Consider the following 22,085-nt stretch of genomic DNA (forward strand, 5'->3'; position numbering starts at 1 on the left):
AAAACACGTTAGAATTTGGCTCTGAATTGAAGGCACTGTCTGTCATTCCCTAAGTTCTGACACATTGTGCTGAGAAGAAAGGACCTGTGTGACTAAGAGAAGAGGGGGAAGTTATCTGAAGCAGCATGTACTGTCCTGTCAGATTCACAGTTCACTTCATCCACACAGTCACGTCCTGTTGAGGGTGTTCAGAGTCTTACAGCAACTCCTCTACAAGAACAGGCTTGTGCTGAAAGGTGTTCATTCTTCTGTATGAATGGTATCACTCTAATACAGACTTGATAAGTTCAATTATACTTAAATATCCAAATAGCATGGTACATAAAAACCACCTGAGGTCTATTTTCCTGTATTTGAGCCTCTAGCTTTGTATTAGCTGAGGAATGCAAATATGGAGCGCTAAGAGCACACTAAAGCAAGCCTTAAAGTAAAGGGCATGCTACAATCACTCCGCCATTCACAAAGGATGCGAGGTCTCCACTCCCCAAGGCCTGATGTCACTCCTCATCCGAGCCACTCAAAAGGGCTGACTGGTAAGTGTGGTCAGATTTGAGCTTCTGAATCCCGATGATTTCTCCTTCTGCATGTCTCTTCACCCGACTCAGAAAGCTGTGGTAGACATAGGAACCATTAAATCAGCCATTAAAGTCCTCTGTTCACTAACTCCACGATATAAAAGAACAGCAGAGCCTTTTTTCAGGTGTCTATTAAACATGGTGATAGCACATCTACACATGTGCCTTCTCGGGATTCTATTCACAGTAGAAAAAAAAAGACTCAATGGTAACCAAGATATTCTTGAGATTAGAATTAGTAGATTTAGGCCTCTTACCAATACTTATTTATTTATTTATTTATTTTCCCAAGATGGGGTTTCTCTGTAGCTTTGGAGCCTGTCCTGGATTAGCTCTGTAGTCCAGGCTGGCCTCGAACTCACAGAGCTCCACCTGCCTCTGCCTCCCGAGTGCTGGGATTACAGGCATGCACCACCACCGCCCGGCCCGATCTAGCTATTTTACTTTCCAGAAAGTAGAGCTGGAGGATTTTTTTTTTTTTTTTTTTTTTGTCCCTGGGGTTCTTCCTGGGTGAAGTATATCTCCTTTCCTGGGGGAAAAGTGAGGGGCAGCTTCTACAGTAACAGGTCTCCATCATAACACATGCCAAATTTCAGTTTTGTTTCCATTTAGTAGTTGGTCAAATTACTCAGCCTTTTGGAGCCTTGTTTCCTCATTTGTTAACAAGGAAACAATAAATAGTAAATGAGGAGGATTAAGGGGGTCACATGTGGTGCCTGGGACAGTAGGTGCAAAGAGTCGATAGTTCTGTAGTCTATATTAGGTTAAAAGGTAATTAGAAAGCACTTCCTGCTCTCGGACATATTTTGATGTCTGTATATTTAGGAAATAAGCAAAACAAGTCTGGAAGTAGGTGATGGGTCCACCAAACCAGTGACAGCAGGGACCTCAACCCAGGCCGATTGCTGGCTTGAGAATTGCCTATTATACACCAGCTTAAAATCTGAACTGTACTTGAAACCTAGGTTTAGCATGACCAGTCAGGCAGTTTAATATAGCCGAGCCTCCTTACACTCACTGGCGGGTAAGAGTTGTGGTAACAGCCCTGCAAGTGAAGAGTGCTCGTGCAGAGCTTAGCATGGAATTGGCAGTAATTAAGTAGTAGAAGTTAACCACCAACACTTTGAGTCTAGTTAGGGAGAAAAAAACTTGACAAAATTTGTTTCAAACATACCAGTAAACAAGAGAGTAGTTGATGGCTGTGATGCAAAGGGCAACCAGATAGTGCCAGCAGAAGCACATGGTAATAAACATGACATTGTCCATGTCTTTCTGGTCCCATTCTGGTGTTCCAAATGGGGGGAACAGGACAAATCCAATCTGTAGGAGTAGAGGAGAAAGCTTCTGGTTGGTTGTCTGCGAAGCAATCCGGTTGTCTCCAAGGCCCGCAGAGTGACTCTGTGTTCTACACTACCTCAATTCCTGCATGAGTCACACACAAACCCTATTCACAGGAAAGTTAAGTTTGGTTGTTGTATAGGGTGATTTAAAAATAACTAAACTTTGGGGCTTGCATTTTATATGTGTATTTAGTAAATACAGTGTACCAGCAAGCTATTAGTGGGGAAAAATCGCATAGGTCAAGGGTGGTGTGGGGATAAAAAGGTCATCTGGACCAGATACACACCCTCACCCCCGACCCCACTTTATCTGCTGTATTTTCAGGCAACGAGTCACTTGGGCATTTCCGAGGGGGCTTCTCAACCCAGACCATATGAAGAGCTTGAATGTGGATGATTACCTGCCAGAACCAGGTTCCCTGAAGAATAAGGAGACTGGTTCGGAAAAGCTCCAGCACAATATTATCCCGTAAGATCACCTCCAGGAAGATACTGAAACTTGCTCCAAACAAACCAAAGAGCAGGAGTGAGTGGATGTGCTGGTCCAGTGGAGGTCGGTTGTGAACGTGGTAATAGAAGAGAAAACCTGTACAAACAATGATAACTATCAGAAACTTGCTTGTTTCTACTTAAGATCACTCTGGCCTTTCCCGATTATTGGAATTCCCCCCCTATACTTAAATCAATGTTCTTTAGCATTTCAGGAAGCCAGTTTACATGACATTAACCAGCAGCAAACACATGCAGACTGTTCACTTTGTGGGTCTGTTGAGACGATAAAATAATATATCTGTCTGCAGATCCATAACAAGCAATACAGAGTAGGGGTAATAGGTCAGCTATGGTACTGGTTTGTCAGAAGTTGGATGAATGAGTGAACACCCCCACACACGTATAATATGTCTTGAGAATTGATTTTCTGAGAAAGTCATTATACATTAATATTTCTTTTAAAGTTTGATCTCTGGTAAATTCAATTTATCCATTTTTCTTTCCCTTTCTCCATCCAATTTACCTTCATTGAATACTGCCATAGCTAAAATCACTCTGTCTACTCCCAGGGGCACAATGTTGAAGTAAAGGTAGGTGAGCATGTCGATGAGTCCGGAGACACCAAAGAAGAGGTACATGGTGCTATGCTGCCAGTTCATTAGCTTTGTCCATTGATTTTCATGGTAGAGGTGGAGGTGAGGCCCGTCTGGAACAAACTGCTCTGCCAGGATCCCTGCCAGGAAGTGAGAGCGAAAACGGAAATGGGAAAGGTTTCAACAAGACAAACACAAGACAGCAAGAACTGCCTGCAGGCGTGAGCCAGGTCCAGATGACAGAGGCCAACAGGTCAGCGGGCTGACTGCGGAACTACTGCCGTGCAAAATGTTTCTGAGAAGCCTGTGGAATCACCTGTTCTGGATGTTCCTTGAGGGTTTGAGGATAGGGCAGAAGCAATGTTAGAAATAGGACATCCTGGTCACCAGGGAATCTGCTCCCCAGTGGAGATAGACTAGAGCCTTTCCCCTTAGATGATAGTGTGACCCAGACACTGATCTTTTGCTGTGGAATATTACTTTAACTAGGCAAAGATGGGTTGTATTTGTTTAACTGTTGCTGTTTCACCTTGCCTGCCTAAGGTACCTGATTGGTCTAATAGAAAGCTAAATAGCCAACAGCTAGGCAGTAGAAGGAGAGGCAGGGCTGTCGGGCAGAGAGAATAAGTAGGAGGAGAAATCTAGGGTTAAGAAGGGAGAAGAGAATGAGGGAGAGAAGGAGACACCAGGGGCCAGCCAGGCAGCTACCAGCCAGCAGACATGGAGTAGGACATACAGAATGAAAGGAAGTTAAAAAGTCCCTAGACAAAATGTAGATGAAGACATCAGGTTAAATTAAGTTATAAGACTAGTGAACAAGCGTAAGATAAGGCTGAGCATGTATAACTAATAATGTCTCTGCGTCACGATTTGGGAGCTGGTTAGTGGCCCAAAAGAAAGCCTACTATACTCTTTGGATTATGTGTCAGTGAGAAATGCAGAAATCCAAAAGAGAATGAGGCTGAAAGGACATTGACTAGAAGCCACCACGATGGCCATTGTGCAGGTCCCAGAGAGGGAAGCAGCTCCTGGGTATGTGCTGGGGCTGCCATCGAGTGGGTAACCTTCCTCTGCCCTTTGCTTACAACACTGGTGAACAATGTGAGGCCTCACAGTTGCTAGCCATGGTGCCTAAAGAGAGACAAAAGTGAGGTAGCTCATGGTTCTTGTCACTCTTTTTTCATTGTTTAGTTTTTGCTTTTTGAGACAATCTCACTGTTAAGCCCAGGCTAGCCCCAAATTTGCCATCTTGTTGACTGTCAAGTGCAGGGATTACAGCCTGTACCACTCATGGCTTTTGTCTCTTCCACTTTCTATCACATTTAAAAGGCAGACTGGCCTTTATGCTTGGTATCTAAAATGTTTGGGGGATGCCTGGAAGTCATTCAAATTTGCACTCACCTATAAGGGATCAGGAAGTTTGTGAAATGATCCAGGAAAAGTGCCCTGATAATGGAATGGAAGTCCTGTGAAGTGGGGACTATGTGTGCGTCCTCCTGTTTCCCAGTACTCAGAACACGGAGCTGCTGGCATCTGGTAGGAGAACTGGAGGTACTAGATGTCACTTTTACCCAGCCAGGATGGCAAATACAATTTAGCGTATTTTCTTTTATAAAAAAAAGTCAGGGTTGATGCTTCCCTTACCATCAAGGCATGTGTGGTCTTCTTACTCATGAGCTCCACAAAGAGCTGTTGGTGCCTGGAGGAAGTCTTGGCTAGATCTGGCAGGTGTTACGTTCTGCTTGCAGGAGGGTGTTCCTGTCACTGCTTCATGCCCAGACAATGGTAGGCCTTGGCCGAGTGGCAGAGGCCACCTGAGAATAAGCTCCCTCAGGGCCCTCAGCAGGTGTGGTTCCCAGAGGAGCACTTGTTACTGCTGTCACTGACAGCCCCTGAAGAGCTGCTGCAGAGCAGCAGTGGGGGATTTGGGGAGAAAGAGGCAGGGTTCAAATCCCTCACAGCCCTCTGAGGACTTTCTCAACCTTTCTGTTGCCTGCCTTGTTGGCCTCCCTGTGGATATCCCTCCTGGCAAATGCTTGCTGCTTGTGGGTGGAAGATACGCCAATGAGGTGGTTGTTAACTATGAGATCCAGAAAAGGGCTATTTGGGGGAAGATTGTTTATTTTAAACTAAATCCTATTTAGTGATTTCTGTTGCTTTAAAACATTACCCTCCCCTACTTTATTTGTATTTTCTGTTTTCCGCATAGTGTTTGTTCCGTTTCTGCAACTTCTGTAGGGAAAAAACTGTGGTTTACTTGGTAGTTTTTCATAGTGTATATAACATATACACTATGATATAAAGCTTTGTAAACATGGGGTAGCAAAATAAAACAGACTCACAGTCCCTGCTTGGAAGACATCTATTTCACAGGATCCAGGAAATGGGTTGAAGGTTCTGGGTGTGAGAGGAGATAACGCAGACAAAATTCTGTCCTTACCAATGACTGCAAACAAAGTCTTGACTGCACCTTCAATGATCTCAATGCGCTGCTGCTGCTGGCTCAGTCTGTTCTTCTTCAGGCCCCTTTGATGAAAGTACTTCATTGGGTACTTCACTGACCACCATAGTCCAAATATCAGAAAGAAACTCCCTGGGAGAGCGTGGCCCTTAAAGTTTGCCATCGATGTTTTAGGTCACCTAAAAGATGGGGACAACTGTTAGGTAACTGAAGGATGAAGACATATAAATACATATAGACACACAGAGCCGTGTGTGTGTGTGTGTGTGTGTGTGTGTGTGTGTGTGTGTGTGTGTAAGACATGTGTGTGGGTATGTGTAGAGGCCAGAGGGCAACCTCAGGTATTACTTCTCAGGAGTACCATCCACCTCACTCTAAGACAAGGCCTCTCACTTGCTTAAAGCCCACCATGCTAGGCTGGCTGGCCCACCAGTGAGCTCTACAGACCTGCCTATATTCCTAGCACTGGAATCACAAGGATATACCAACATGCCCAGCTGTTTTGCATGAATGAAAAGTCTTTCCACCTATGTAGTTTAAGCCCATCATGGTGGTGGTACATTGCATGCCTATAATACTAGCACTTAGGAGATGGAGAGCGGAGGATCTGGTGATCAAGATCATCCTCACCAACCTAGGGAATGAAAGGTCAGCTTAGGCTACATGAGATACTGCCTCAAAAAACCATCCCCTCCAGAAGCAAAATTGATTGCAAGTTATGAACTGCACCAACAAGGATCAACTCCTTTCGTGTGAAAGGCCTTTACATCACTGTAGTATTATTGTATGTCAGGTAATTTAGGGATGCAGAGAAGATGGCTGGCCCTGAGGCTGTGTTAAAAAGAAATGGTGTGGGAGAAGTGGAGGACAGGTAAGTATTGAATTCAGTGTAAAAGCCTTTCGAGGCATAGATGCAGAGGAGACAATTAGAGAAAAGAAAGTTTATTACATAAGCCTTTTTTTTATGTCACAAAGATGGAAAGGGGGCAGGTGAGATGGCCCAGTGAGTAAGGGTACTTGCTGCTGAGCCGAATGACCCGAGTCTAACATTGGTGGAAGAAGACCCACTCCCACAAGCTGCCCTCTCACCTCTACATGCACACCATGGCCCACAAAGCCATGTGTAAACACAAGTGCAGTTAATCTAAAAGCTGGAAAGGTAACAAATCAGGAAACTGTGGTAGCTATACAGTGAATGCCAGTTACATTATAAAGCCCTTACACATTTTTTTAACTTATTTTTTCAAATTTGATGCAATATATTTTGTGTGTATGGGTGTTTTGCCTGTGTGCATGTCTAAGAGAAAATCTGATTCCCTGGAACTGGAGTTACAGATAGGTGTGAGCTCCCACATGGGTGCTGGGAATCGAACCCAGATCCTCTGGAAGAGCAGCCAGTGCTCTTAACTGTTGAGCCATTTCTCCAGGCCCAGCCTTTACAAATTAGTAAGGAAAAACCATAGACAATGGACAAAAGAGAATTGACAACATATACAAGCTGATGGTTCGTCTAGAGATGTGCAAGTGTGAGCACAGTGCCACGTCCGGCAAACTGGGAGGACACTGTTGTTAAAAGTCAGGCATAGCCGGTGGTGGTGGCGCACGCCTTTAATTCCAGCACTTGGGAGGCAGAGGCAGGTGGATCTTTGTGAGTTCAAGGCCAGGCTGGTATCCAAAGAGAGTTCCAGGAAAGGCGCAAAGCTACACAGAGAAACCCTGTCTCGAAAAACCAAAAAAAAAAAACAACAACAACAACAACAAAAAACCCAAAAAACCAAACCTCAGACATGATGTGCTTTTATTCCATTCATCAAAGTTGTGAATGTTAACTAAGATTTATTCCCTAGAAAGTGTTATTTTTCTTTAGGAATTTGTGGTGATTGAAAGAACATGAAAGATGGGAGAAAGATTCTTGACACAAGCATGTAGATTCTCTTTTCATGGTCATGATACATGATGAACAAGCAATTCTCAACTGCTTAAATTCCTCAGAACCAGCAGTAAAGCTCAACATGGTAGTAGATCCTGTTCTAACTTTTTCTTTCTACGTTACCATGTCTCTATGACTGTCAGAGTGCTGACAGGGAGATGCCTTTCCCTGGTCTTTTAACCAGGACAAAGGAAATTTCTCCATGTCTCATACAGACCCTTCTTGAACTTTTTCATTTCCTCACTTTTAGTGAAGCCGATCGTTTAACTGTGGCTGTTGCTCCCATTTTGTTCCTAAGATTTTGCCACTGCCTGGCAGCTCACCCTTTATTCCCAGCACTCGAGAGGCAGAGGAAGGCAGATCTCCGAGTTCGAGGCCAGCCTGGTCTAGAGAGTGAGTTCCAAGACAGCCAGGACTACATAGTGAAACCCTGTCTCAGGGGAAAAAAAAAAAAAAAGATTGGAGCTATGACACACACCTGACCCATGCCATGGACTTCACTGCCAGGCATGCTGGCTGTGGTGGTGGCAGGGCTGATGACTCAGGCATGGGGCCTCTTCCCATTGGGTTTCTTATTGCTGGACTTCCTGGTTTGTTCTTGAATTGATTGTCTGATTTCTTCATCAGTCTGTGAAGCTTACTGTGCTTCCTTAAAGCAGTTATTTTTGAATTGTGTTCTGGTAATTGATAACTCTCCATTTCTTTGGAATGGCTTTTGTGTGAATGTTATTCTATTCTTTGGGGCTGTCATGTTAAGTTTTCTTTTGCTTTCCGACATTTGAAGAAGCAGTCACCCATTCTAGGCTTCATTGACTGTCTTTGGGAGGTGAATGCTTTCACCAAGCGATCTAGCTTCCTCCTATTCATTCATTCATTATTCATTCACTAGCAGTCTCTCAACTCTCGCTCTCCTCTTCCCTCCCCTCCCTTTCTGCGCATGATGTGTTTACACGGGTGTACAATGCTCTCTCTTTCTCTCTCTCTATACCCTTCCCTCCTTCTTTATCTCCCCCTCTCTTTCTCCTTTTTCTTTCCTCTCTCTCTCAATAGGGCTGGGGCATCTTGCAAAATAGGCAGATCATCTTTGGGGCAAAGTTGCAGGCCGCAGGTATAGGAAATAGAGATTCAGCTGTATATGATAAAGTTATACCTAGAAGGGTCAAGGAATTTTTCTAGAAGAAAGTAAAATATCAGGGAATATTGGCTTTTAATACATAAGCAGTTTCCTACTATCAATTTCTTGGGTGCCCATAATTCCTAGGCCATAATGGCAAACAGTATAAGCTTCTCAGACCTACTGCTGATCTGAACTAGGTAACACCCCTACAGAGACAATGCCTGCCTCTAAGACTAGGAGACACGTGGGTATGTAGATACATAGTTTTGTTCCTTGTGCAAATGAAGCTCAGACCATCCCTTTCCTTCAGGCCTAGTGGCATTCCAGAGCTATTGACTCATGACTAAAGGGCTTTTTTGCATAACCAGATGCAAGGAAGGCTGGGGCAGAATTCCTGGGCTGGGCAGAGTTGTGTGGCTGGAGAAGGGAGAACAGGGCAGAGTTTTGGATGAGTAGGGATTGGGTCAGATCAGGAGAAGAGGAAGGAAAGATGGAGGACAGAGGAATGGAGGATGAAGAAGAGGTTGAGAGCATAAAAACTTAGTTATGACTAGGGCTATGAGAGGACAGAAAAAGAAGGGATAGAGAGGAGCTGAGTGTCAGGACAAAACTGAAGCTGCATAGACAGAATTTTATCTTAGAGAGATAAAGTAAACAGACAAAAGAGCATGGTGTACATAGATTCTTTTCCCTCAGAATATTCCATGCTGGCTGTAGCATCTTCCCCAGGACCCTGAGAGAAATCTTTTTAGGGCAGGCCCCTGGGAAAATTCTGATAGGGCAACCTTTATCAGCTCAAAAATTCATCTCATATTAGCAGTGAAGACTCATACTCGGGTATCACCCCACACTGTTACTTTTTGTACTCATAAGTCTAAGGTATCCTTTTCTGGTTTTTTGAGATAGGGTCTGCCTTTGAACCTGGAATTCACAATTTTGGCCAGGCTGTCTGGCCAGCAAGTGCCTAAGATCCACCTGTTTCACTCTCCAGTGCTAGAGTTACAGACACATGCCCCATGACTGGCTTTTACCTGGTTGCTGGGGCTCAAACTCAGGTGCTCATGCCTGCATGGCAAGCACCTTACCAATTGAGCCACATCCCTAGTTCTTATATGGCTTCTTTCTACCCTGCAAAGTCAGGCAAGGTACTAGGAGCTTCCTGTTTGTTTTCTTTAGTTTCCTGATGTGCTAACATTTTTGTACCTTCATCTAATCTTGCATAGTAGAGTGATTCCAAGCCTATGCTGACAGAAAAAAGCAGGCCTCCCAGGGACATCAACCAAACTTGGCACAGGATACAATGAAACCAGGCACAAACCTTCACATCATAGTTGGGCAAGGGAACCCAGTAGGAGGAAAGGGGTCCCAAGAGTAGGCAAAAGATTCAGAGACACTCCCCACTCCCACTGTTGGGAGTACCACAAAAACACCAAGTCAACAACCATAACATATGCAGAGGACCTAGCATAGATCCATGCAGGCTCCAAGATTGCCGCTTCAGTCTTAGTGAGCCCCATGGGCCCTGCTTAGTTGATTCCACAGGCCATGCTCTCCCAGTATCCCTGACCCCTCTGGCTCCCACAATTCCTCCTCTGCTCTTCCAAGTGCTCTACCACTGAACCAAATCTCTAACACCCTCCCCCTTAAAAAAATATTATTCCATTGTCTTTTGTGTGGGAAGTAGAGGAAGCCCTGAGTGAATGTATGTTGTTTATATGTGCAAGGTTGTGTCAAGGACTCCAGTGCCTTGGATGCATGGGAATGGCCTTCCCCTGGTGTGTGTGTGTGTGTGTGTGTGTGTGTGTGTGTGTGTGTGTGTGCGCGCGCCTGCTGACTGGGCAGAAAATGAGGTTGGCAACTTTTTTTTTCAAGACAGGGTTTCTCTGTGTAGTTTTGGTGCCTTTCCTGGAACTCACACTGTAGACCAGGCTGGCCTCGACTCAGAGCTCTGCCTGCCTCTGCCCCCCGAATGTTGGGATTAAAGGCATGCACCCACACTGCCCGGCTGAGTCATTTTCTTTTAATCCCTCAAACAGTTTCAATTCTCTGAACATATTAGAAATAATTGCATTCAAGTCTTTGTCTATTAAATATAGCCCTTTAGAATTTGTTCCAATTTCCTTCGTCTTTGATCTTTGGAGTAGTTCATAATTTACTGTTTCTATGTCTTGTCCATTTTAATTGTAGCAACTCCAGACAGACTTGCCTGGATTATGGATTCTATCTCCTCCATGAGGTACAAATTCTGTCTTCGTTTAGCTATAATTTTTCTTCTTTAATTTATTAGCTTGATTTCATAAAGGCTATACCTTTATTTTCCTTTTAAAAAAAGATTTATTTATTCATGTATTTTATGTATATGAGTGTTTGCATGTATGCCTGCTTGACAGAAGAGGGCATCAGATTCCATTATAGATGGTTGTGAGCCACCATGTGGTTGCTGGGAATTGAATTTAGGACCTCTGGAAGAGTAGCCAGTGCTCTTAACCGCTGAGCCATCTCTCCAGCTTCATATGAGGTCATGAATCTTCTTTTGTTTGTTTTTTGAAACAGGGGTTCTCTGTGTAGCCCTGGTCATCCTGGAACTCTCTCTATAAACTATGCTGGCCTCGAACTCAGAGATTTGCCTGCCTCTGTCTCCCAAGTGCTGGGATTAAAGGCATGTGCTGCCACCACCCAGCTCATCTCTATTTTCATAACAAATTATTTAGAGTAGTCAGCCAATTATTCGGGTATAGATTTGCTTCAGTACTTTAGTTCTGCATGGCATTCAGTCTATGTCAACCTATCTGTATATGGGTTGGCAATGGCCAGCTTTCCTGTATTTCTAGACCTTCACTTGTTTCTGGAATTTCTCAGGTCTCTTCAACATGTTCATGGGGGATATGTGGAGAGATTTTTCTCAATCCTTCTATATAACTTTATTGCAAAACTCTCCTTGCTAAGTTCCTCATTAGTCCGGTGCTCACTATGAGTGGGACTGCAATGAGGGGCTAGCAAAGCGGGGTTCCCCTCCCATTCCTGAGTATTCATTACATGTTCATTTCTCATGCTCAATAAAGCCAAGAGTTCTTTAGCCCCTCAGCCATCACTTGGAATTTAGTCTTTGTGTGCCAGCATTTTCATAGTCAGCTGATCTTACTTAAAAGTTATCGACTGAGCAAGTGAAAAGCATCTATGGGCATAAATTTCTTGGCTGAAGATAGAAGCTTCCCAAGAATAAATGCTTCTCTCAGTTTGTTGCTAATAACTGGTTAGTTCCCAATTCTATGAAGTGATTGATTGGTGTTGACAGATTTGTCTAGTTTTATACATTGTCTTTTTTTCCTTCTGTTTTGCAGAAAGAAATTATCTACCATATCTTTATTCTGATATAACTGCCAAGCCTCCTTTCATTCTTTTGCTTAATGGTTAACTCAGATTCTTGTTAAGATCAAGCCTGTGATAGTCCATTTTATTGACTTTAATGGTGCAGAAAAACCAGCTTTGCAAACGCATGCTGGAACTTTGTAGATGAATTGGCTTCTCCTTCTCCCTGTCCTTCCTCATTTTTTTTTCCTGAATAGGTTATGTAAACTCTGAGTCTTTATCTGCATCTGTGTGCTTGATACCATTTTGCCCAGCACTGCTCTTACCTTTTAATTGGTCTAAAGTTCACACTGGTGCGAGGCAGGCCTGTATGGGAGGCTGCAAACCTTGACCTGATTGATTGTGGATAGAGATAGAGGAGGAAGATTTCTCCCATTCACAGATTAATGGATTGCCTCACTGGATGAGCTACATTGTGGAACAAATGGTAGAGTTTATAGGATGGGTCCATTTTAGTAAAGGAGAAACCAGGCAATGACTTATCTTACTAGAAAGAAATAGGTTTCTAATAATTTGGATAACTAAATAGGTTAAGGCCTGAGTGGTCTTCTCTCCAACTGAGGTATCCTTCTACTGTCCTGTCACCTCTCAAATGAAGGGAAACGGCTGCTTCATTAAAAAAAAAAAATGAAACCTTTGACTAGTAAGTTTCATTTTTTTTCCTCAATGTCATATGCATACTATGTATTTCTTTAAAATAAGAACCAAATAGAAAGTGAGCACTTAGCCAGACGGTGGTGGTGCACGCCTTAATCCCAGCACTCAGGAGGCAGAGCCAGGCGGATCTCTGTGAGTTCGAGCCAGCGTGGGCTACAGAGTGAGTTTCCAGGAAAGGCGCAAAGCTACACAGGGAAACCACTGTCTCGGAAACAACAGACAAACAAACAAACAAAACCAAAAAGTGAGCACTTCAGTGACATGCTTGGTGATCTACACAGGAAGAGTGGCCATTGCACAACAGGACTTTCCAATACAAACCAAAGCCCCACCAGCAGAGAAACAAGCTCAAGACAACACTTTTCACAAAGCCACATCCCCAACTTGTCTCACTTCAGTGCGTGGCTCTAGCCTCTTACAACCACGTGCACTGTATGGCAGGGGCAGGAAGGGACGAGTGTTCTCAAGGACAGCAGCGGTGAGAACGAGCTCATGGTTTAGGTAGCAGTTTCCTTCTGGTTTCAGTGTCTAGGGGAACGTTGGCAGAACGGCACAGCTGGAGTGGTGGGGTGGGCCTGATTCCCTGTACTCCTTCTTACTCTTCTCCCCCAGCCTATAATCCTGAACTCCGTGGATGAAAAGGTAGAAGACATGAGAGGAAAAGGATTCTCTGGTGGGTTTTGGTGTTGCTTTGGTCCAGTGTTACCTCACTGTGCCCCAATTCCTCCCCTTTGGAATGGTAATGCCTATTCTGTGCCATTGTATGTTGCGAAGCACATACAATGTGCTTTTTGATTTTACATGGAATCACAGTTAAGAGATTGCCTTGAGTCTCAGAAGAGACTTTGGACTTTTAACAATGCCGAGACTGACAGACTATGGGAACTTTTGAAGTTGAAACTAAATGCATTTTGCATTATGATATGGCCAGAAGACTGTGGAGCAGGGAATGCAATGTGGAGGTTTGAATGAGAAATGCCTTCCATACGCTCTGATATTTGGGCATGTTGGTCCCCAGCTGTCCCCAGTTGACAGTGCTACTCGGGGAAGTTTAGGAGGTGTAGCCTTGCTATAGGAAGTATGTCACTGGAGGCAGGCTGAGAGAGTTTATAGCATCACCCACTTATTTCTAGTTTGCTTTCTGCATCATGTTTTGTGGCTGAAGTTCTGATCTCTCAGCTTCCTGCTTTGGCTGTTCCCCCTCCTGCCTCTCCTGCCATTATGATCTCTCTCTCTCCCTCTGGAACCATAAGCCCAAGGAAACTCTTGTCCTATATGTTGCTTTTGGTCATGGTATTTTATCACAGCAACAGAAAAGTAGCTAATACACTTATGAATAGTTCTACCCCACTGAACACCCCAGGCTAGGGATGAAATTCAAGGCAAGGACTCTACCAGTCCTACATCCCCAGTCCTAATAATTCCTCTTTATTGTTCACTATATGAAACTAAACTGGTTGTATAGTCTGTTAGGCCGCCACAACAAAGCCCTAAAGTGGGGGTGGGGATGTTGAATGATAGAAATTCATTTTCTTACAGTTCTGAAGATTGAAACCCAAAACAAAAGTTGTGATTTTTGTCTGGGTCCTCTTTTCTTGGCTTATAGATGCATGTCTTTCTCCTGCCTCTATCACATGGACTTCCCTTGGTATGTGCTTGGGTTCAAACACTCCTCTTATAAGGACTCTAGTTTGTATTAGATGAGAGCTCACCCACTGACTTCATATCTAACAGAATTGCTTCTCCCCCTGCCCCCTTGGTTTTCCAAGACAGGGTTTCTCTGTGTTGTTTTGGTGCCTGTCCTGGATCTTGCTCTATAGACCAGGCTGGCCTCGAACTCACAGAGATCTGCCTGGCTCTGCCTCCCGAGTGCTGGGATTAAAGGCGTGTGCCACCACCGCCCGGCCAGAATTGCTTCTTAAAGGCTCTACCACCAAATCTCACATTCTAAGGTACTAGGAATTAGGATTTCGGCACATGAATTTGAAGGATATAATCTATCTTATCACATCCTGCCTAATTCTCCCTTCAGATTCATGGCTTCTCACATGCTAAGTATGGTGACACTGTCCCAGCAGGGCTGGTCTTAGCCCATTCCAGCCCTGTGGTGCTCTAAGTGAGAATGGCCCAGTGGCTCAAAGATTTGAGTGCTTGCTCACCAGCGAGTGGCACTATTTGAAAGAATTAGGAGGTAAGGCTATGCTGGAGGAAGTGTGTCACTGGGGGTGGGCTTTGAGGTTTTGAAAAGCCCATGCCATACCCAGAGTCTCGGTCTTCGTGTTGCTTGCAGATCCTGATGTAGAACACTGAGCTCCTTCTTCAGCACCACGTCTGCCTGTGTGCTACCATGCTTCCTACCATGCTTCCTACCATGATGATAATGAACTAAACCTCTGAACTGAAAGCCAGCCCCAATTAAATGCTTTCTTTCACAAGAGTTGCCTTGGTCATGGTGTCTCTTCACTGCAACAGAACACTGATTAAGACAAGCCTCAACTCCCACACCCCAGGTAATCTCAGTTGGCTGTGGGCAAGACTTAGAACTCTGCTCTGCCTGTGGTGCTTTAAAATGAGGAGTTATCTATTTCCTAAATAGGCTTGGGATGGACAGCACCATCAAAACAGGAGGGACCATAAGGAAGAAAGATGTGGGGTGAAAGCAAGTCTGGCAAACTCCATTAGATGTTAAGGTTTCTGGTTAATCCTTTTTGGCTTGACAGTGGCACTGCCCTTTGGTCACTAGCTGGAGGATCTTGGCCTTCTGAAACTGAGATGGCCTCATCTTCTAAAGTGCAAGAAGTAGCTTTGCCAGTTAGAACTTCCAATAATGTCTAGGCTACAAGCAAGGAGGACTGTGAATAGGGTGGAAAACAAAACCAGGCCCCCGCCGGACGGTCTAAGGCAGCCTAACTGCAACCACACATTGGCCATTCTCTCCCCTTTCTCGTGTCGCTCTGATCTATGTCATGTAGCCAAAGGCATGTATGTCCCATAGCACAGATCCTGTATTAGCCAAGCCTGCTTGCTCGCGGTGCAGGACTTCCCATTCCTTCAAAATATGTAAGAGTAGCGCACTGGCTGCTTTTGTGTGTCAACTTGACACAGGCCATAGTCATCAGAGAGGAGGGAGCCTCAGTTGAGGAAAGGCTTCCAGGAGATCCAGCTGAAAGGCATTTTCTCAATTAGTGATCACGGGGAAGAGCTCAGCCCATGGTGGGCGGTGTCACCTCTGGGCTGGTGGTTCTGGGTTCTGTAAGAAAGCAGGCTGAGCAAGCCATGGGAAGCAAGCCAGCAAGCAGCAATCTCCTCATTAGACCCTGCCTCCAGGATCCTGCCCTGCTTTTTGGTCATGGTGTTTTGTTGCGACAATAGAAACCCTAACTACAACAAGTAGACACTTTGATTTTTCTGGCAGGGCTGAAGCCTCTTGCCTTGGACCCCCACCATAATAGCTGTAGTGTTAGCATGTATCTTACCTGAAGAACAACTTGACTCTTGAGTTCCATTTCTCCTCTCCTTTCCCAAACAAAGACAGATTGAGACAAATCACCCCACAGGAGGCTTGTACTTGCTGAGTTCCCTTCATCCATTTTCAGACATTTTGTTTGGCCAAGAGCTCGAGAGGTAAGCCTCAATGGATCCTCCTGGGCAGGGGGCTCCCCTCCCTCGATACCATGTGCTCTTCTTCCCTTCCACAGGCTTCTTGCCCTTCCAGCCAAAGCCTTTTCCTCTTCCCCATCAGGACTCCTGCCCATCTCTCTCTTGCCAGAACTTCAGCATCAGAACTGCAGCTTTTTGCCTGTTCCTCATCTGTACCCTTCCCTAGCCCCTGCCTTTGGCTGGTGAATTTCCCCGGGTCTCCACTAAGGACCTCTGCCCCGTAATCCAAAACTGACCATAAACACAAACCCCTAGAGCTGCGGGCTCAAAGGTTCTCCTGAGCTTTGCTCAGACCTGCTGATGTCCTGGGATGATAGGAATTGAGCTTTGGTTTCCTTTGTGGCTTTGACCACATTTCCAAAAGGGATCCAGAAGTCATAGAGACATTTTTTTTTTCTCTCTCTTTTCTAGACCTGTTTGATCCACAAAAACCTCCTTAATGGGTGTCACTCATCTAAAGATCCCATTGCCTTCTTTGGAGCGGAAAATGTTTAGACTGTTAGGGAGTCCCCTACATTAAGACTGTCTGTTGTTTCCCATCTGCAAGTTACAGAAGCCTTCGGCAGCTCCACTCTAAGAGTTCAGGGCTGCTCTTCATTCTGAGTGTTCCCCTCACTCTGTAAGAACTTCCTTGCTTCTTTCTTTCTCCTCTCCTCTTCTGCTCCTGGCCTGGCACTTGCTGTCTGCTGCTACGATTGATGCTTTTTACCACAGGAGGATGACTGACAAGAGGTAGAACAGACAGCATGCTGGAGTCCAGACTCAGGACCTGTGGTTCCTGTCAGCTCTTCTCACCCCACCTTCCACCCTAAGCTTCTCCAGCTCATGAGCTTCCCTTCTCCCAGCTTCTCATTCTTATGTAAGCCTGCCATTTCAGCCACGTGCTGTCTTCATTCTCGTGGGTCCTCTTGGTCCCCTCTCTTGACCTGCCCCCTCTGTTGGCCCCCTCTCTTGACCTGCCCCCTCTGTTGGCCCCCTCTCTTGACCTGCCCCCTCTGTTGCCCCCCCCCACCTACCCCCTCTCTTGGTCCTCTGTCTTGACCTGCCCCCTCTCTTGGTCCTCTGTCTTGACCTGCCCCCTCTCTTGGTCCTCTCTCTTGATCTGCCCCTCTCTTGGTCCTCTCTCTTGATCTGCCCCCTCTCTTGGTCCTCTTCTCTTGCTCCCCACCCTGCTTCTCTCATGGACCAAATCTGCTGGCCATGTTTTGTCTACTAGGTTCTCCCCTTGCTGCGGACTCTTCCAGATGCCTCTCGCTCTTGTCTTCTCTGGCTGACAGAAATGCCTCAGCCACCTCTTTCTTCTCTCTTCTCTCAGGGCAAAGCTCTCTCCAAATGTGTATGGACTCCTAAAAGCTCTTCTTTCACACTTACTGAGGAATCTCATACAGAGAATTCAACAATGAGAAGTTCTTTCTTCTCTTAAATATAATTGTTAATATTCTGGTCCTGCTCCTTGGCACCACCCTGTGTCCTGATGTAAAAGTGTCTTTTTTAAGGGAAAACTCTGCCCCTTTTCTCCCTCCACTCCCACAAGGTGTGCACCCCTGACCCCTCCTCCCGTCCTCTGTCTCTCTCTTTCTGTCTCTCTGCTTCTTCATCTCTCTATTATAATAAGCTCTCCATGTGGATGCAGCTTCTGGGTTGTGAATGCTTTACGGCCGTGCCTGGATGGAGAGGGTTGCCACCATGCCCACCACTGCATTTGCCCAGCACATTTCCCTGCACATGTGAGATTACTATCCCCCCCCACTCCCGCCATGTAATAATTTATAACATTGGTGCTAGTGACTTGGCAGGGGACCTCCTGGTGCATTTCTCCTGCCTGCTGGCTGAGACGTGCTAGGAGCCCTGGGACCTTCACCACTCACTTCATCCAACACCTGCATCATCGGCCTCCCTTTTGGCCATTTCCCCACAACTGAGGATAACTGAGGATTCATTCTCTCTCTCTGTCTCTGTCTCTGTCTCTCTCTCTCGGGGCTGGTTCCATTTGTCTTTGGGGCTGTAAGCCCCTCCGGCCTATGCCCTCCATAGCCATTGTGATGACAGTCCGTTAGCTGTCTCGAGCCATTCATTCTTGCTGACTCTCTGGAACACTGGAGGTCAGTTTCATTTTGCTCACTGTCTTTTGGGCTCACAACCCCTCGGCTGTAGTGGGTAGCCATTCCAGGTTTGACCTGGAAGTTCCAACCCCTATTGAGGCTTCAGTAATGGTCACGCCTACAAGGTGGGACTGAGGGAGGACGCTGAAGACCCGAGATTTGGATGCACTGGCTCTCTTGGTTCCTGGACCCTGCACGCTGGAGGTAGACGGAGCAGAGTTCTCTAGAGAACATGGCAGGACTGCGCTACACCTTTCCCAGACCCTGTTACCTATCTCTTCACTTGTAAGTTACCCCACAAAATAAACCTCCCTTTTAACTGTGTGGAGTGGCCTTAATAATTACACCAATACTCGGCCCCTGCCCCTATGCCATGGCATATGGTGGCAGCTTGTGCTCTGAATTCCATGGCCCATAGCCTCTGTGACGGTCCTTTGGCTGTCTTGCACTATTATACCCCATGGTCCTACAGCCTCTGCTAAGCAATTGCATCATCACCTGTCGCCAGGTTCCTTTATTGGCATGTACACCCCTTGCCTCTACTTCCTCTCCTTGTCTGTAATTCTATCACTTAAATCTTTTCTCTCTGTCAGTTGACTTTGTTGCCAGGACCTCCCATTCCACCTGTAGGGCTTTGGTGTGGGGTCCTTCCTGATATGAAGTCACAGCATGCCTCCAAGTTGGGCATGCCGGGCCGACCTAGACACTTCCACCCAGCTATTTCTGGCTCAAAAAAAGGTCTCACCTGACCAGGACCCCAGGGCTTTGCGTGGTTGCATAAAGCGCGCTGCACAGCCATGTGATCTACACACATGCGTGGAGTAGCCACATGAGTCTTTGTACACAATTGCAGCCCAGCCTTTATAAGCCGGCGCTTCCTCTCTTGACCACTGTGTTTCTCACAGGCCTGTTCACGTCTGTCTCTCTTTCCTATCTTAATAAAAACTCTTCTTAGTGGATTTTGTCGTGTTTCATGACATTTCCTCTCAGAAAAAGAGTGCTGCCAAACAACTAACACTGGGTGCTTCTGCTGCGGCTACGGAAGCTTGAGAGACGGCCACATTAACTTGTTTCTGCTAACTTTTAAATGCTTCATTTTGCCTCTTTCTTCCCTGTTCAGTTTGTCTTGACAAAAAACAAAACAAAACAAAAAATAGAAAGCCACATGAACACATGGTCAGGCACCATATTTAATAGAGGTGATCATGTGATCAGGAGCTGCCATCTTAAAGAGGGCAACCACATGGTCTAGCCACTATCTTGGCTAAGGTCAAACCCGGCAGGTCATATGACCTCACTGCCATCTTTGCTAGAGGCAGTATGGGTAGAGCATAAGTTCAGTCATGGCTTGGCCTTAGTTCTTCCACAGCCACTTAGGTGGGCGGGGAATCACGCTCCTATGCTGGAATAGGGTAGCAGCACTAATGCTTAAGATTTTAAATTTCAGGAGATGGAAGCCGGGTGTCCTGCGTCATGGGTCTTGGAGCGGCTTGTTAAGAAAAGTGACCATGAAGAACAATGAAATCTCAGTGGATTCCAAATCCATTAATAATTTTGAAGTAAAGACCATCCATGGAAGCAAATCAACGGACTCAGGAATATATCTGGACAATAGTTATAAAATGGATTACCCTGAAATGGGTGTGTGTATAATAATTAATAATAAGAACTTTCATAAAAGCACTGGAATGACCCCTCGGTCTGGTACTGATGTCGACGCAGCCTAACTCAGAGAGACATTCATGGGCCGGAAATACGAAGTTCAGAATAAGAATGACCTTACTTGTGAAGAAATTGTGGAATTGATGGATAAGGTTTCTAAAGAGGACTACAGCAAAACGAGCAATTTTGTTTGTGTGATTCTAAGCCACGGTGATGAAGGAATCAGCCATTTTTGGAACAAATGGGCCCATTGAACTGAAAAAACAAACTAGTTACTTCAGAGGCAACTGCTGTGGAAGCCTGACAGGAAAGCCCAAACTCTTCATCATCCAGGCCTGCCGGGGTATGGAGCTGGACTGTGGCATTGAGACAGACAGTGGGACTGACGATGACATGGCATGCCAGAAGATACCCGTGGAAGCCGACTTCCTGTATGCTTACTCTACGGCCCCCTGCTGTGGATATCACTCTGTGTAAATAAAATGCTGATTGGCCAGTAGCCAGGCAGGAAGTATAGGTGGGAGAAGCAGAGAAGAGAATTCTGGGAACAGGAAGGGGAGGCAGAGAGATTGCAAGCTGCCGCCAGGAGAAGCGAGATGTATGGTACAGGTAAGCCATGAGCCATGTGTCAAAGTATAGATTAATAGAAATGGGCTAAATGTGAGAGTAAGAGCTAGACAACGGTAGGCCTGAGCTAATGGCCAAGCAGTTTAAATAATATAAGTGTCTGTGTTTATTTTATAAGTGGGCTGTCTAAAATGGCTTGGCGGGGGCTGAGAGAAGGTCTCCAACTACAGCACCCGGTTACTACTCCTGGAGAAACTCAAAGGACAGGTCCTGGTCCATCCAGTCACTTTGTACCATGCTGAAACTGTATGCCCACAAGCTTGAGTTTATGTACATTCTTATTCGTGTTAACTGGAAGGTAGCGACAGAATTCAAGTCCTTCTCCCCTGATGCCACTTTCCATGTGAAGAAGTGGATCCCGTGTATCATGTCTATGCTCACAAAAGAACTGTACTTTTACCACTAAGGAAACGGTTGGGGGTTTATTTCTCTTTGTTTTGATTTGAAAGCCAAATGGGGAAACGGTTTCAGGCGTTCAAATCAAATCTGATGTTCCAGGTGGTACTTTGAGCCATACCACTGCCCTACCAATGCAACCACAGTGCAGCTACCTCAAGCTCAACATCAGGTAGTTGAAATGGAATTGAATTAGGAACAAATAAATGTCAATGATGGTACTGCCATAAGAGAGGAAATTACAAATTTTCCCTTCTTTATAATTAGCAAGATTTGCTGATACTATGAATTTTAAAGTAATTATGAAGAAATTAAACATGATTTTATACTCCCTATGCACACTAAAAAAAGATTTAAAATTTTTAGATTTTAACATTAATACAATTCTGATACTATTTGGGTCACAAGCTCAGGATTTAAAACCTTTAGGCATGAGTCTACTGCTGCTTTTCAGACGTCCCATCCTGCTCCAGTTCAGCAGGGGTCTTCCTCATACATCTGTTCCTGAGGATGGTATTTTCTCCTGGTCTCCAATTACCCAAACTACAGGCCTGAAGGCCCAGATTAATTTATAAATCTTAACTCCCATCTCTAGTCTGTATTCCAGCAGGCTGGCAGAAAGCAGCAGTTATGGAACCCACAGTGCTTTCCCTGCCACAGATGCCAACCAAGATTCTTGTCTATGTGACGTGGACCACAGCCAAACGTAATTGTCCCCTGCCTCCACAGCCAGGTCAGACAACCACATGCTTCTGACAAATACCCCATTGCCTGGGTCCTGAACACCTGCACCCTGGTTCAGCTTGGAGCAGCTATGGAGACCAGGTCATCCTGTGTTCCCTGTTCCCAGGACAGGCTGGAGAACTAGGTTAGGAAAGAAAACCCCCTGGCATAGAGAACGGATTGGCCATGTAATGCCCATTGATATTTATTTATTTATTTATTATTTTATTTTTTTAAAGACTTATTATTTATTATGTATACAGAAGAGGGCATTACAGATGGTTGTGAGCCACCATGTGGTTGCTGGAAATTGAACTCAGGACCTCTGGAAGAGCAGTCAGTGCTCTTAACCTCTGAGCCATCTCTCCAGCCCCCATTGAT

General features: G+C 45.3%; 1 protein-coding gene and 1 pseudogene across 1 annotated transcript; one reads left to right on the plus strand and one right to left on the minus strand.

Moving 5' to 3' along the window:
* Positions 1-497: 497 nt before the first annotated feature.
* LOC118586986 (transmembrane protein 45B-like) lies at positions 498-3,045 on the minus strand. The gene is made up of 4 exons (XM_036192470.1): positions 2,931-3,045; positions 2,317-2,501; positions 1,750-1,895; positions 498-609 (listed from the first exon to the last, which is right to left on the minus strand). Exons 1-4 carry the CDS (start codon positions 3,043-3,045, stop codon positions 498-500), a joined length of 558 nt encoding a protein of 185 aa, XP_036048363.1.
* LOC118586743 lies at positions 2,871-20,991 on the plus strand (annotated as a pseudogene).
* Positions 20,992-22,085: the final 1,094 nt, after the last annotated feature.

This window comes from Onychomys torridus, chromosome 7, assembly GCF_903995425.1.
Source record: "Onychomys torridus chromosome 7, mOncTor1.1, whole genome shotgun sequence".
In the NCBI taxonomy this organism is placed as follows: domain Eukaryota; kingdom Metazoa; phylum Chordata; class Mammalia; order Rodentia; family Cricetidae; genus Onychomys; species Onychomys torridus.